The sequence below is a fragment of the Synchiropus splendidus genome, chromosome 9 (genome assembly GCF_027744825.2).
Source record: "Synchiropus splendidus isolate RoL2022-P1 chromosome 9, RoL_Sspl_1.0, whole genome shotgun sequence".
NCBI classification, from domain to species: domain Eukaryota; kingdom Metazoa; phylum Chordata; class Actinopteri; order Syngnathiformes; family Callionymidae; genus Synchiropus; species Synchiropus splendidus.
Window position 1 is genome coordinate 19,987,381 of NC_071342.1, and position 14,675 is coordinate 20,002,055.

Consider the following 14,675-nt stretch of genomic DNA (forward strand, 5'->3'; position numbering starts at 1 on the left):
CAGTGATGTCCCTTTTTTACCATGAACTAAAGTCAATTTCCTGAAAATAACACATCTTTGTCGAACTAGCACAGTGTCTGTGTTCAGATTGTTTGTTTTGATTACAAGAGACGTTTCTTAAATAGTCAAAATACAAGGAGAAAATCACTATTGTATTCATTTTATGTTCATTTTGTTTCAAGATAATCAATGTAAGTGACTATTTGAGGAGCTGACAACTATCTTGGTAAAAGGGTTAAACGTTAAATTACTTAATTATGAAGTTTCAATTTCTTTTAATTTATTTTGAGGGACAGGAAATGCAGTTCTAACAAGCATTGTGAAAAAAAATAATAAAAATACTGTAAAATTACCTTATAATAGAGTCATGAGAAAGTAAAAACAAGTGGGGAAATCAGAATAAATGTAGACTGTAACTACAAAGTTTTATTCAGAATGTATACAGTAACAAATGAAGAAAAAAGCAAGTTGTCATTTTGCTCTATTTTAATAGTTGACCAGTGACCCACTATCTTAATGACTGGTGAACTTATCAGCATTTGACATGTACTGGTTGATGAAGCATGCGACTCGTCTGAGGGTGTTGAAATTTGGTCAATAGATTCAATTTTTGTATCATGTTTAATCGCACAGCAGAGCATTTGCAAATTAATCTTTTTTTTTTCATCTGTACTACTACTATCTATATTTGTATTTCGTATTTATCAACACGAGTGTGAGATGTGACTAATAAACATTTTTTAAGCCATAGTTGTGTCAACTATGGCTGTCAATAGATTAAATGTTAAATGTTTTTAAAACGTTTAATTGCTGAAAGTGTGGAGTGAATAGACAAGTCATCGCAGCCGTATGTGCAGCTTTATGAAGATGGTTGGCCACTCGAGAGCTTCCAATCCTCACAGCATCGCTGACTCTCACCCTCCATCACAATCATTTCATATAAGGGCCACATTAGAGTTCCACAAATCATTGTATGGCTTTGAAAAACACTAATCTGTGATGTCATCATAAGGTAATTCATGCTAGGATTTGAGAGCTTGAAGCTGAAATCAAGAGTCCTGACGTGGTAGCAGTAATCAAATTAGTTTATTTGAGGGACAATAACATTTTTTTCTCAAATCAAAAAAAGACTAGCGGACACTTAAAACAGTGTTATCAGCGATATTGACACTAGAACAATGCAGCACAGAGAAAACCATCATATTAGTATGGAAACTTCTCTCCCTGCAAAAACCATCTGTTCTGTCGCATACGAGGAAAGAAGCAACCTCTGTAGAAGTACCCTTGTTAACAACGCCCCCTGCTGTTTCTACTAGTAATCACATTTTCTTGTTCAATGAATGATATCGGCGTGATTGTTCTGAAACGTAATATTAGCCTATGATTCGCGTGAGTTAAACTCACCAAAGCAGTGGTTTTCTGGCACTTGTCCCACAGCTGCTGTCAAAGACTAAAAAAATGTACGCAAACATGTTGCACTGTCACTTCGAATTTGACCCAGTTGACTTCCTCGCGCAGAGAATGCCACAGGAGTGAGTGAATCAAGGCCAAGGCTGAAGTCGTACAGTTACAGTCATAGATGTTTGAAGTGTGTGTACGCGGCCAACATGTCCGATTAGTTACAACCAACCTTGGATGTTGCCTCAGATTATTCAGGTGTGACTTGTGATTGCATAAACTGCTTCAGTGGAGACCAGAAGTTAGCAGAAGTTGAGGAAGACTGATTTTGAAAAAGAAAGATTAGTACACGAACATGTGTCAACGACAAAAAACATGGTTAACAAAGTAAGATTCACATTTATACTGGGGCGTTACCCACATGAGGTTGCGGCTGCATGAGTCTTGATGGCGAGGGTGTTATAGCAAAAGTTAAACTCTCGGCTTGTATTCAAAGATCTTTGTTAAAGGGTTGCATCATCGGGAGGATATGTGGCTATTTTACAATCATTATCAACCGGTCACCATCAAGGACAGACACCGCGAAGGCACTCGAAAGCACGAGGGAACATGGTTCAGCTCACAGCAGCATCTGGGAAATATTGGAGGCGTGTGACATCACAGAGGAGAGCAGTGGTCGACGGTCTGTGTGCTTTTGAGTGCAGAAGATTCTGCTCTCCCTGCTTTTCACTTCCCGCTCCAAAACATCAACATTGTATTTATGCGATACACATGTCGGAGGCCCTGGTGCAGCTTTTGCTGACACACCCATCAGGAGTCCTCGATGGCTCGCTTGCGTGACTGGTCTCCTCTGAGGAGGCGAAAACATTTCAAGATCAGTGAAACCATGTCAGTGTCCGGTGTTACTGGAGAGGACTGACCGTGAGAAACCGTTCATGGAGAGTTCCATCTGCAGCTTCTGGTCATGAGCAGCGTAGTCAGACAGGTGAGACTCCACTGCCGGCGGGTGGATTTGAGGGATGAATCCAGAGAAGAGGGCCGGAGCTAGCTGAGCCCACTCTGAGGGGTTTCACATGACAGAGACACTTCGATTATATCCAGAAACTTCTTGAAAGGATGGTTCACTTGTAACATCTTAGATGCTATGTAGAAACTGTGTGACAAGACGGTTTGACCCATTAAGTTTTTCAATGAAATATTCAACTTTGATATATTTCAAAAGTCTGTAGCTTGAATATAGTTAAGAGTTAGAGGCCTAGTTTAAATTCTAAAAATCTTTAGAGTGGACCGACGTTTGGGATGGGAGAAAATTCAATCTTCTAATTTGTGTATGATGGCGTCACCTGGCGGCAGCCACGATGAATTACATCTGACCTAGCATCTACCGGATCAGCTGCATGATCAAGCATTAGATCAGCTCATTGATGTGCACGGGATAGGAAACGAAGTGTGTATAATGTAACGTAAAGCGATCTCACCTGGTCTGAGGTTGTAGAGCCCCTTCACCACACTGGCCATAGTCGAAGGCTGCACCTCAAATGGCATGGAATGAGCTTTAACAAGGAGAGCTGTGTGACAGATAATTCCATGAATTCAACATTACAGGTCACCAATTCTCAACACATATCTGTTGTAGCCAATAAAGTACTCACGCATCAGTGTGTGTACATGTTTTTCAGCAACTTGATCGGCAAACAGGTTCATCAGATCCTTGTTCAGATCTCTGTTTAGCTTAGACTCGATGTAGAACTTGTTCTGAAGAAAGGTTGAATGAACAAGAGTGAAAATTCAAGCGGAATACTTTTGTAAACACCTCATCCATTGCTACTGCAATTCATGTCAGCAGAGGGAATGATGCTACTTCATGTCTCCCAGATCACAGACACCCTCATAGATCTAGACAGACATGTAGCTTGGTTTACAAGGCTGTCGAAAGCACCCACCAGATAAACAAACACAGGGACGATACATTGAAGGGAAGCCATGTACTGAGTCAACACCATGTTGAAGTTTTCAATGAAGTCTGCAGGTGGCACTTCCTGGAAAATAGATAAAACATGATTTGAAGCAGTTGTTGCGCTTGTAAATGAATCTGAACCCACCTGTAGATAAAAGGAAACCTGTTGTAGATGGCTCGTCACTTTGGATGTCAAGTCATTATAAAGCAACTCAGAGTGCTGCTGACAGACACACTTGTAAACATAACTGGAACAAAGGCAGAGCACACATGAGAAACGCAAACCACAGAGAAAATCAGTCATACACAAGAGTGTGTTTCTACCTGTAAATCTGAGCATATGAAACAGAGCTGTGATCTGTGGGATTCTGAACGAGCAGTCGATCTATAACCTTCTCCAGGTTCGGCCAGTGGTTCTTCTTGTAGTCCTCCACAGCCATCGCATTGAGAACTGAAGAGGTAGACAAGTCATTTGTGTTGTGTCTTTCAGAGGGATTAAAGCAGCAGTAGCAGTCACCCCATGGAATGGGAAGCTCATCAGATCTTGATCTGGCATCTCAGCTGTCAAACTGGAGGATGCCAGATCTCGTTTGAAAAAACTGAAGTGACACTGTTGTCTTTGTATTTGAGCATATGCTGCAGAACAAAGCAAAATGAGCGTTCACCAAAGGTCACATGATTAGGAGAGGAGCTTGCTGCCAATGTGTTGGCTGGCAGAACACGTGTGTTTCCCGTTTTGGCTTTATTGCGTTACGATCCTGGTACTTATAACTGGATAGAAAACGACCCCACCAACCCAAACCCTGGAGGGTTGTCTTCATTACTAGAAGTCGAAATGTAGCCCGACCGCGTTAAACGGATTTATGAGCTTTATTGGGCATTTAAAATCTAAAATGGGTCGGTGCCTACGAAGGGGTTCAAAAGATCACCGACTCAGATGAACACGCATCACTTTTTGAAAAGAACTTCCATGAAAAGTCGCCATGTTGGTACGATATTTTATGCTTCACGATATCAACTAAAGTAGGAGCGTTTTATCCAAATCTAGTGAAAGTCTCGGGGGAGGTTCACTCACAGAACTTGGAGGTAGGGTCGAGGGAGCAGCCGCCCTCTCCAGATGCCGGTGTGGACCCGAGGTCCGGCTCGCTAACTTCGCTTCCCTCACTGCTCGAGTCTGAGTCCATGTACGAAGAGCCTCCGGCGCTACCGGTCCACATTTTCCGTCTTCTACCTGCCGGTTCTCCTCTGGGCACCGGCGCACAGTCGAGCTGCGGGACCGCCTCCGACAGCGGTCTCCTCCTCGGATGCGTTTCGACTTTCTCGTTGCTACCTGAACAGTAGTTGTGGTTGTGGTCGTCTACACCGTCCTCTTCCATGGTCTCCCTGTCACAACTCCCGCGGTCAGTCGCCGAACAGGCAGAAAATGATTGGATTCAATTTCTCTCCATCACAACGCAGCTGTTTACGACACGTCGTGATGTCTTCTTCACGGCGTTTGTTTGACCGAACACGGACGCCCCCTGTTGATGCGGGGAGGAACAATATTTTTCTCCTATGAGAACCATAATAAACCAACGGCGTTTTAACAAAGCTGTATATTGATGAACATAATCGGACTCATGCGTTCTTCATTCACGTTTGAAAATTATTACAAACACGACTCAAGATCAGTTTTTGCAGCCTGCATTCTCTGTTGTTACATCACATTGTATACATTTTTATTGTTGCACAAAACAATCTTTTTCTAGACCAAAATCATATTGCAATGAAAAAATTGTATCTATACCTGACAAAATTGTGAATCTGATCAAATAGCGAGGGATCGGATTTACCTAAAAACCAAGTTTTAACATTTATGAGAAAATAAATCTGGCCACATAAGTGTAATGAGGTAATAAAAATGTCTTGAGACAACTGATGGGAAACGAAACCTTTCGCAAATTAGACATGGAGAGCAAGTGGAAATACATTTGAAACCTGTGACATGTTTGGAAAAGAATGCTGTTAAGTTACCTTTTTCTGCAGTTTAATCTGAAAACTGTTGATCCCATGTTAGGTCTTAATGGAATTTGTGGGAGAACTGATATCTTCAACATCAACTATGTTTAGCGAGATTGAGTAAAAGATAAAAAGCCACACAATTACATTTGAACCATTGTCTTGATTGATAATTGTCAGACTTCAGACATTAAATTGTTCATCTTGGTGTTACATTTAAATCCATCCTCAGAACACTCTCCAAACATTAGTTCCATGCAGCTGCTGACTTGCTCCTGTACTCCTGTAGTGTACAAAAAGAGAAAGAGTCATCTCTGATTTTCATGATCTTTACTGAGAATCCCAGCAGAGGACAAAATGGCGCAAAAATGTGTTGTTTTTTTAAGTAAAAAACATGAGAAACCAACAAGCACTAGATCTACCATCAACATGAAAGCCAGCAGCCAACTCTTCAGGAGAAAGGAACACTACTGCTGGAGACAAAATCAGTTTTGTGAGGACAAAAGAAAAAAGTGCCATGTTTAGAAAAGTGAACAGGCTGATTTTAATCCGAAGGCTCATTTTTACATCTCGAAACTATGTACAGATACAAACTATCATCTACCCTGATGAGTATGTCTCAAATCCCGGTATAAAAATATGAAGCTTGACCGTAAAAAGTAGCTGCCACATGTCAACAGGAACACTTTGCATTAGACTTTAACGCCTTCACATAAATATGCGTGTGTATGAAGCATTCTTTTCTTTGGTCTAAACTTTTAAGAGTTCTCTTCCTTCACACCACTCAAGGGCAGAGTTGAATGGGTCGTATTGCAGATGATAAAATATTCAAGTAAACCACCACATGGGGATTTTGAAGCTGACAGTCCTGTTTCTCAATCGAATGTGCATCTATGTCCATGTCTGTAACATGAATTAGATGCAACCCGTCTAGACTAGATGTTACTTTTCATCACTGAGCCCAAATAACTGATATGCATGTGCCAAATTCCAAAATAACATGAACACAGTCTGAGCATGCCAAATAAGAAACAGACCATTCTACTGTTCTCCATTTGGTAACAAGCATACAGTAAGATGTTCTAGAACAGACAGAGAAAAGAGAAGGGGAAAAAAACCTTGCTGCATATTCACACAAGTTGTCAAGCAGTTTCAACTTTATGAAAAATAATAGGTTGATGAAAGTCAAAATATATGAAACATATAAAAATAGGCGACAAGTCAGTACTTTACATTTAAAGGTGTGTGGTGCTTTGAGTCGTTTCGCATGTGCTGTCTGTGGCCTCGCTGGTGAAAGTGTGTTGCATTGTGTCTCTGAGGTTTGTTTGTCCGTCTGTCTCTGGCAAAGCAATGGCATCCTCCGGCTCGCTGTCGCCCTCCGCTCCGTCTGCGCTGCATTCCGACTCCTCGCTGTCACTAGCGCAGGAGCTGGATGTTTCGTCTTCAGAATCGGAGTAAACTTCGGCGCCATGGAAGATGTAGTGATTTGGTGCTTGGAACAGATATTGGCCGGCTGTAGAGAGAACATCGGACTCTTGTCAGGAAAACCAGTTCAAACATAAGAGCAGGAAGACAGAAATTCTCATATTAGATTTGACATGAATTGTGTTCACGGCAGATATGTAAACTCTTAACTACTGACAGTGTCTTTGGCAAAATATTATTGACCGCTATCCTTACACCCGACAGTGTAATTGTGTGCTTACTCTCGAGTCGCTTGCTGATCGGACTCCTGTTGATCCGATTCATCCAGCACCGTCGACGGAATTCAAGGCTGGAGATTTGGCTTTTCCCTTCTGGTATGTCTTTTGTCTCTTCTGCTGCTGCTGCTTGTACCTCTAAGGGTTCAGGGCACTCTTCATTCGGAGACTGGTCATTTGGACTGCGCTCTGGAGGTGATGTTTCATTGTTAACAGTGTCTGTGTCGTTTTGACATTCCGTCTGCTCGGAAGGCTTGGTAAATGAGTTCGTGTTGCGCTGCTGGTCCTGCTGCAGCGCCGTGTCGCTGGACGCTGACAAGGCCTCGCATGGCTGCTGCTGCTGCTCCAGTAGCCTAGGAGGCTTTTCTGTGATCTCTGAGAGCCTGACAGTGTTGAAGCAGAGCTGCTCATATTCCCCACCCAACCGGTGACACAGCTCATTGACGATTACATCACAGTCCCCGAGAAGCTCCACGTCAAAGTTGAGATGTGGCAGCTGCTCTCGGTTGATCAACACCTGAGGCACTTCGTGAGGAACTGAGTCTGGAGGGGAAGAAGACACAAACTGTTGTTCACCTCTCCTCTGACACACATCACGCTGACAGACATACTTGGGATGAGGGCAACTGGGCGGACTTTAAGTGAGGAGCCGATGACGATCAAGAGGTCCACCTCGTCTTTGTCCTGCTTCATGGCTCGGTGGAACATTTCCGGAAGGTTCTCTCCAAAGAAAACAATGTCAGGCTTCATGATGGCCAGAGGAATGTCTGGACACCGCGGACAGTGAGGGACACACTGCAGGGAAAATTTCATGCATCAGCATACTTCACTCATCAAGAATTTGTGGATTGTTTGCCGGCGTGTGTGTTACATTCTTCAGTTACAAAGGTGTCGTGAATCTACCTGGTTGAAGATGTCTTCTCTCACAGCCTCACAGTCAACCTTATGTTTGCAGACGAGACAAGATGCAGTGGCAAATGAACCTGAAATCAAAGAAACTATCAATGAACGACATGGAGTTACAGTTCTTTTAGGCTGTGTTTGGAGAAACCACTCACCATGACACTGGATTATTCTCTGAACTCCTGCTACCTGCTCTAACGTATCGATGTTTTGGGTGTAATTGCGCAGCAACTTCCCTTGTTTGTCCAACATCGATATAAACTTGTGACAGGGTGAGGGCTGAAACTGTCCAGGGTAGATCTCCTGCAAGAGGTCGAGTCGTTTTCAAAGTCACTCAGAAAACCCACTTCACCAAACGTGTGTTCAAGCAAACCTTGGCGAACTTGAAGAAGGGTCTTGGGTCTCGTCTGAAGTACTCGATGTCAAACATAGCTTGCGGGTCTGGAAGATCTGGGAAATCTACAGCAAGACGTGCATAAATTCCATCCCTGGAGCGGAAGTCCGGAATCCCACATGAGACGGACACCTACGACAATTAAGAGTCAGAAACAGTCCAAAAACAACTGTGGCATCACTGTTGATCCTCACCCCAGCACCAGTCAACACCAGGATCCGTTTACTTTCGTTAAGTAGTCGAACCACATCCTCCAATGTATTTATATCCTTTCGCTTCTTTCTTTTGGGCGGTTCAGAGATGTTGATGATTATTTGCCACAGCGTCATGTCATCTAAATCTGGCGGGAGAACGGTCTCCGGCAGCAGTTCGCGCAGAATGGTGCGTGGATCTGTCTCCCGGATGTGTTGCTGGATGAAACTGTAGGAGCCTGACACAAGCGCCCAAGAAACACACGTCAAGTCTAACGCCTAACCGCTGATTTTTTTAAAAAGAAACTTCGCGGTACCTATTTGCGGTTGAGGGGTCCAGTCGCTGGAGCTGGCATGCGAGGATCTGTCATCGTCGTTGATGTGCTCCGGTGTGACAGCCAACCCGTTGGATGTGGACAGATACCCGTGACCAAGTAGATCTATCAACAAGAACACAGTCACAAAAGAGCAACATGGTCCTACTCCAGGACCAATCCATTTAAAGTCACCGAGCCAACACGCCCAAAAGTTTGCTCTCAAAAGTTGTGCAGCGCAGCAGTGCGACCAAAATAAGTTGAGACACGTCTCAGCCCCACGTGTCGCGCTTTTAAATAAAGACAATGCATGTTGGTTAAACATGTATTGTGTGCGTGTTTTGTACACTGTTTATTATAAAGTGGCATGTTGTGTGATCAGTCACTTTGCCGGTGAAGCTGGTAGCTCCTGAGTAAATAAGCTCCGTAAAACCTACCAGCAGCCTCCTCGCCGGCAATAAAAGCAGCGCCGTCGTCTTGTTTTATTGCAGCTCTGTGTCGCTCTGACAGTCCGGGTCCATTGTTGTCTCGGCCTCGCGCTCCTGGGGCCTCCTGCTCTACCGCCATCACCGGCGGAGCTTCCATCTCCGCTGGCAGCGCACATTTCACCGCCGCCTCCCAGCTTCCCCGGGCTCCGGAGAGGCACGACAAATGGCTTTCCTCGGAGTCCTTGAATCCGCGGCTGGTCTCCGTGGTTGTTTTGGACCGCTTAGCGGCAGGCTCGCCGGTATCGGACCCGCCAGAGAGGGCCGTTCCAAGACTCTCGCTCTCTCCGTCCGCCATCTTCAGCCCGCAGAGCCGCTCAGCAGCAGAGCGTTCCTCCCAGACAGCTGGCTCATTTGCATAAAGCACGTGACTCGAGTTCCACCAATGGCGGCGAAGATGACACCTCTTTTACGTCACTTAAATGAAACCATAACAAAATAATGCTGCCTTCAAATACGACAAGATTTGTGTAACGTCGAACCTAAATGTCACAATTGAGGACAATATAAATCATATTTATACAAATACAATTAATCGTTTTAATATTTTGCTGTATAGAGAGATGTGGCTTATTTTTTTCCTTATTTTTTTAAAAAAATGTATCGATTTCATTGGTTGCCGTTGGAGTCATGAAGTGTATCGCGGATTTTGTAGAGCACGTGAACGCAGCATGAGTCACAAGTCGAAAAAAGATCAGTCGGTCGCGATCTGTCGTCGGTATTTCTGATCGCTGTTCATTCACAAACCTCGAACTTCCACCGCTTTGGGAAACCGTTCTTGCCAACACCGTTTGGTGTTTGTGTTAGGTGCAGGAACAAACCACGCACCACCGCGACCCGGACCTATTCCAGGTTGAAAACATTTTGAACCATGCAAGCGGTTTTGAGTGCCAATCCCAACGATCTGGAGGATTATTACGGATTATTAGGATGCGATGAGTTATCGTCGGTAAGTTGTGGTCCTTGGCTTTGGGCCTAGTGCTGTTATTGGCTGCGTCATTTACATATACACCCTTGCTCATAGCGATTTCAGTCAGATGTTTGCACGTTTGCGCTGGAATACATTGAAATTTACATATTTACATTGACGTTATTCCACCGAGGCAAGTTTCAAACACTTCAATTCAACTGAAATGACAACCTGTTGCTAGCCTGTCAAGGGTTCTTACCATGAATAAACTCAAACAGTATATTAAGTTACGATTTGTTTGAAAATACATGTGATTTATGAAATATAACAAAGCATTTAAGACAACATCAGCAAGTTACATTACTCAAATAAGAAAAAACATTTCTATTTTCCCTTGCAGACTGAACAGATTCTCTCTGAATACAAAGTTAGGGCCTTGGCTTGTCACCCGGATAAACACCCTGATGACCCACAAGCAGGTGACAATGTGACTTCACATTGTTCTGTTATTATTTTTCACTTTCTACCTTCCAGGACTACCTTTGGGTTGCAAGGGTAACACCAGTCTCATTTCTCTTTACAGTGGTGAACTTTCAAAAATTACAAGACGCCAAGGAAGTTTTATGTGATGAAGCTAAAAGAAAGAATTATGATCTTTGGATGAGAAGTGGAGTCACCATTGCATTCCGTGACTGGTTGGCGTTGAACGACTCTGTAAAAACAGTAAGCGATGCCTTAATTTGATCGCCTTGATATTCAAAAACATAACAAACATTATTCCATGTCAACGATTTTTTTCCAGTCGATGCACTGGGCAGTGAGGACTAAAAAGGAGCCCATGTTGGAGGCGGCATGTGAAGAAACTCTCACTGCGGAGCACCATGGTAAACTGGAAGAGTCCATGGAGAGGGCCTCATATAATGGTATCTGATGCCATGAAGAAAAAAATCTGCCTAAGACTATATTGAAATCATTGTTTTATTGTCCCTGTTTAGGTGACCAGTGTCATCGGCGTTTCCGTTGGGCAGGCGATCCTCCCTCTGGTCTCCTACAGAAGTTTAGAAATTATGAAATCTAACTATTACTGTTGTTTTACTCTGTGTTTAGTAGCAGAGTGTGTTGTTTTTGTGTAAAATATGATTGCTCTGTCCGTGATGAGTGGTTTGTAAATCACTGAGTTCTGCTGACATTTATCATTTGCGCAACGCGGAGATCTGACGTGTCGTTTAATGTGAAGAAAATGTAGCAGTTGCTTTAAAGAACAAGCTTCGTCAAAATACACACAGTATTGTGAAGTGTCTTCTATATGATACCAGCTGTCCTCTCTATATTAAAGCACTAGTAACAAAAATGACAGACCATAACACACATCGCAACTTAGATATGAGTTAATGCCCAGCGACACACAACCACTGTTCTTCACTCTGCTGCTTTTCATTTTTTGTATAATGAAAGAACAAATGTTGACTGAATCTCAATTGTGAAATAAAAATTAATTCCTTAATATTGTCATATTTATAAAATATATTTGTTAAATGTATTATATTAACAATAATAAAAGTCCATGTTATTTTATTAAGGCTATTCTATTTCGGATTGTTTTTTTTAAAGACAGACATGAGGAGGACAGACTACTATGTTGAAAACATCAATTGTGTGTAAGGAGCAGAATCTAATCTAATAAAACTGTTCTCATTTCTCCATGGACAATAAGATGTGTTGTATATATTAATATACTGGGCTGTAAATGTGGTGGACTGTAACGGAGAAAAGGCCACAAAACTCTCCACTAGGTGTCGCCCTTACATTCACTCCAGATTTTATCAATTATCTCACCGTTGACAGAAAATCGTCAACCGATCAAAGATGCGAGTGAAAAAAAAATCGATAGAGTAACGTAATTGTGACGTCATCTATGTTGAAAAAAAAAAAAAACTCCATTCACTCGCGTCTGCGTTCGCCGGGTGCGGTGGCGCGCGCCTGTAATCCAGGTGACTGGGAGGCTGAGACTGGAGGATGGTTTGAGCTCAGGAGCTCTGAGCTCCAGCGTACTGTGTGGATCGGGTGTCCGCACTAAGTTGGGTGTCGATATGCTGTTTCCGGGGGAGCTCGGAGCCAGCAGGTCGGCTAAGGAGGGGTGCACCGGCCCAGGTCGGAAACGGAGCAGGTCAAAGCCCCCGCGCTCAACAGTAGTGGGATCGCGCCCGAGAGCAGGCGCTGCAGCGCAGCCTGAGCGACACAGCCAGACTCCGTCTTTTGTTATACATCTCTCTCCGCTTATTGGTTACTTCTTGGAACATCAAATTTTTCATTTTATCACGTCAAAGAGGGTTTTTTTTTTCTTCCACCTTCCCACCATAGCTCACAATGCAAGATCGTTTGAGGAGCAACACCGCCATCTCCTGGGCAAGAGTGACATTACTATTTTCGATTAAAAACCAAGCGCTCATCCGACGTTTCTACGACCTCAAAAGAGTTGAGTAGAGTCTGATAAGATGATAGTTGTATTTTGTGCTAGGGATTCTCTTACTTTCGTAGGTAAATCATGACAGTCCAGTTAAGACAGTTGTGAAGCCCATTTAAAAACGTAACAGAATAAGCTTCATTTGAGTTGAAGTACAGAGGTGACGAAGGGTCATTGGTTAAATAAATAGTTTTGATTGAATGTATTTTTTGTGCAATTGTTCATTTAGAATGTGCGTAAAAACTGTTGGTGCTGCACTTTTGGGAAAAAGACAGAACTTCTAAACGCTCACTTGAGAAACTGTCCTGTCCCTTCCTGTACCGAATTTAAGATTGAAAACGGAAAACTGTGCCGAACCGAAGCTTTTGTGAATCCTCACACCAACTTGTTCCACTGTTTTCCGACTTTCTTCTGGTTTTGTTTTGGTGATTCAGCCACAGCCAAGTCTCTGTACATATCCATACCGTATGTGTGCATGGGTCGGTATTCCTTGCTCTGCATGCTCTGGTCTAGTCTATGGTACCGTAAAGTAAACAGTCACTGTATAATGCAGTGAGCGGTGCTTGTGTGCTTTTGCGTGCAGAATTGTAATTCCATCTCTATGCAGATGGGGGCAGTGTTGGAGCGGTGAAAATGATGATTTGTCTTCTTGTAAATGACGTAAAGGAGGTAATAAAATACCATCGCAGGTGATATAATCACGAGAAGACGACCGTGCCGAACAAAAGACGGAGTCTGGCTGTGTCGCTCAGGCTGCGCTGCAGCGCCTGCTCTCGGGCGCGATCCCACTACTGTTGAGCGCGGGGGCTTTGACCTGCTCCGTTTCCGGCCTGGGCCGGTGCACCCCTCCTTAGCCGACCTGCTGGTTCCGAGCTCCCCCGGAAACAGCATATCGACACCCAACTTAGTGCGGACACCCGATCCACACAGTCCGCTGGAGCTCAGAGCTCCTGAGCTCAAACCATCCTCCAGTCTCAGCCTCCCAGTCACCTGGATTACAGGCGCGCGCCACCGCACCCGGCTGCCGGGGACACGGGTCACCTCGGACTTGTAGCAGGAGACGGTGGAAATGCGTCTCTCACGGTGAAGACACTCCCCCAAACCCCTAGTTCGTATTAATCCTCAAGATTTTACATTGATTTATTTATTTCATTTTTTGGAGTGAAGGCGTAATTCACGGATAATTCAATTTACATTTATTCTTTTTTTAAATTTTGTACCAAAATAACCAGGACATATAGGAATGAGATGAAGTGTTTTTTCCCAGTTGCTCAATGAGCAGCACGGATTTCGGTGTTCTAAGAACAAAAACAGGTTCGCATGCGATATGACGTCACAAACACCACTTCCAAGTCCGAGGTGACCCGTGTCCCCGGCAGCCGGGTGCGGTGGCGCGCGCCTGTAATCCAGGTGACTGGGAGGCTGAGACTGGAGGATGGTTTGAGCTCAGGAGCTCTGAGCTCCAGCGGACTGTGTGGATCGGGTGTCCGCACTAAGTTGGGTGTCGATATGCTGTTTCCGGGGGAGCTCGGAACCAGCAGGTCGGCTAAGGAGGGGTGCACCGGCCCAGGCCGGAAACGGAGCAGGTCAAAGCCCCCGCGCTCAACAGTAGTGGGATCGCGCCCGAGAGCAGGCGCTGCAGCGCAGCCTGAGCGACACAGCCAGACTCCGTCTTTTTATCACTATAATACTCAGCCTCTATGAAATGAGTCACTGATTAACAGCGTCTATGTAGTTCAAACTAAACAAATCGACTAACATTTCCTTGTAAAATAAACTCCTCACAAATAAACTATTGTCGAGTCTGCACTGCCCCAAGTGGCCTGGGCGACGATTGCAGTCATAGACAATTCAACATTTCAAGTGTTGTATACTTTATACTCGAAATATAATGATGAAAATTATTTCACACACCACATGAGAGGAATCAAATCAAAATACACCACACAATCTTGCACAGT

The 14,675-nt window shown here is 43.9% G+C and overlaps 3 protein-coding genes across 4 annotated transcripts; 1 reads left to right on the top strand and 2 right to left on the bottom strand.

The window, feature by feature from the left end:
- Positions 1-518: 518 nt before the first annotated feature.
- Positions 519-4,839, bottom strand: cacul1 (CDK2 associated cullin domain 1). 2 transcript variants are annotated; one of them, XM_053874710.1, is made up of 8 exons: positions 4,431-4,839; positions 3,680-3,806; positions 3,501-3,603; positions 3,342-3,437; positions 3,051-3,153; positions 2,877-2,966; positions 2,319-2,457; positions 519-2,248 (listed from the first exon to the last, which is right to left on the bottom strand). In XM_053874710.1, the coding sequence occupies exons 1-8, from the start codon at positions 4,729-4,731 to the stop codon at positions 2,209-2,211; spliced, it is 999 nt and encodes a 332-aa protein (XP_053730685.1). In that variant the 5' UTR covers positions 4,732-4,839; the 3' UTR covers positions 519-2,208. The 2 variants fall into 2 exon arrangements, with proteins under 2 accessions (XP_053730685.1, XP_053730687.1); XM_053874712.1 differs by lacking the exon at positions 4,431-4,839 and adding an exon at positions 3,873-3,944 and having other exon boundaries at positions 520-2,248.
- A 543-nt stretch (positions 4,840-5,382) lies between these two features.
- Positions 5,383-9,855, bottom strand: sirt1 (sirtuin 1). Its single transcript, XM_053874527.1, has 10 exons — positions 9,834-9,855; positions 9,293-9,685; positions 8,859-8,981; positions 8,545-8,780; positions 8,330-8,482; positions 8,112-8,259; positions 7,957-8,036; positions 7,665-7,848; positions 7,060-7,596; positions 5,383-6,866 (listed from the first exon to the last, which is right to left on the bottom strand). The coding sequence occupies exons 1-10, from the start codon at positions 9,853-9,855 to the stop codon at positions 6,589-6,591; spliced, it is 2,154 nt and encodes a 717-aa protein (XP_053730502.1). The 3' UTR covers positions 5,383-6,588.
- Positions 9,856-10,015: 160 nt separating this feature from the next.
- dnajc12 (DnaJ (Hsp40) homolog, subfamily C, member 12) lies at positions 10,016-11,531 on the top strand. The gene is made up of 5 exons (XM_053875418.1): positions 10,016-10,289; positions 10,651-10,729; positions 10,834-10,973; positions 11,053-11,173; positions 11,246-11,531. The coding sequence occupies exons 1-5, from the start codon at positions 10,212-10,214 to the stop codon at positions 11,326-11,328; spliced, it is 501 nt and encodes a 166-aa protein (XP_053731393.1). The 5' UTR covers positions 10,016-10,211; the 3' UTR covers positions 11,329-11,531.
- Positions 11,532-14,675: the final 3,144 nt, after the last annotated feature.

Coding starts and splice junctions, on each gene's coding strand:
- dnajc12 (XM_053875418.1), top strand. CDS start 10,212: ATGCAAGCGGTTTTGAGTGCCAATCCCAACGATCTGGAGGATTATTAC. Junction 10,290..10,650: donor GATGCGATGAGTTATCGTCG/GTAAGTTGTGGT, acceptor TTTCCCTTGCAG/ACTGAACAGATTCTCTCTGA. Junction 11,174..11,245: donor GGAGAGGGCCTCATATAATG/GTATCTGATGCC, acceptor GTCCCTGTTTAG/GTGACCAGTGTCATCGGCGT.
- cacul1 (XM_053874710.1), bottom strand. CDS start 4,731: ATGGAAGAGGACGGTGTAGACGACCACAACCACAACTACTGTTCAGGT. Junction 3,438..3,500: donor AGGTTTCCTTTTATCTACAG/GTGGGTTCAGAT, acceptor TCTATTTTCCAG/GAAGTGCCACCTGCAGACTT. Junction 2,458..2,876: donor GCTCTACAACCTCAGACCAG/GTGAGATCGCTT, acceptor GAAACCCCTCAG/AGTGGGCTCAGCTAGCTCCG.
- sirt1 (XM_053874527.1), bottom strand. CDS start 9,855: ATGATTTATATTGTCCTCAATT. Junction 9,686..9,833: donor GATTTATATTGTCCTCAATT/GTGACATTTAGG, acceptor CAAATGAGCCAG/CTGTCTGGGAGGAACGCTCT. Junction 8,982..9,292: donor TGCCGGCGAGGAGGCTGCTG/GTAGGTTTTACG, acceptor TCTTGTTGATAG/ATCTACTTGGTCACGGGTAT.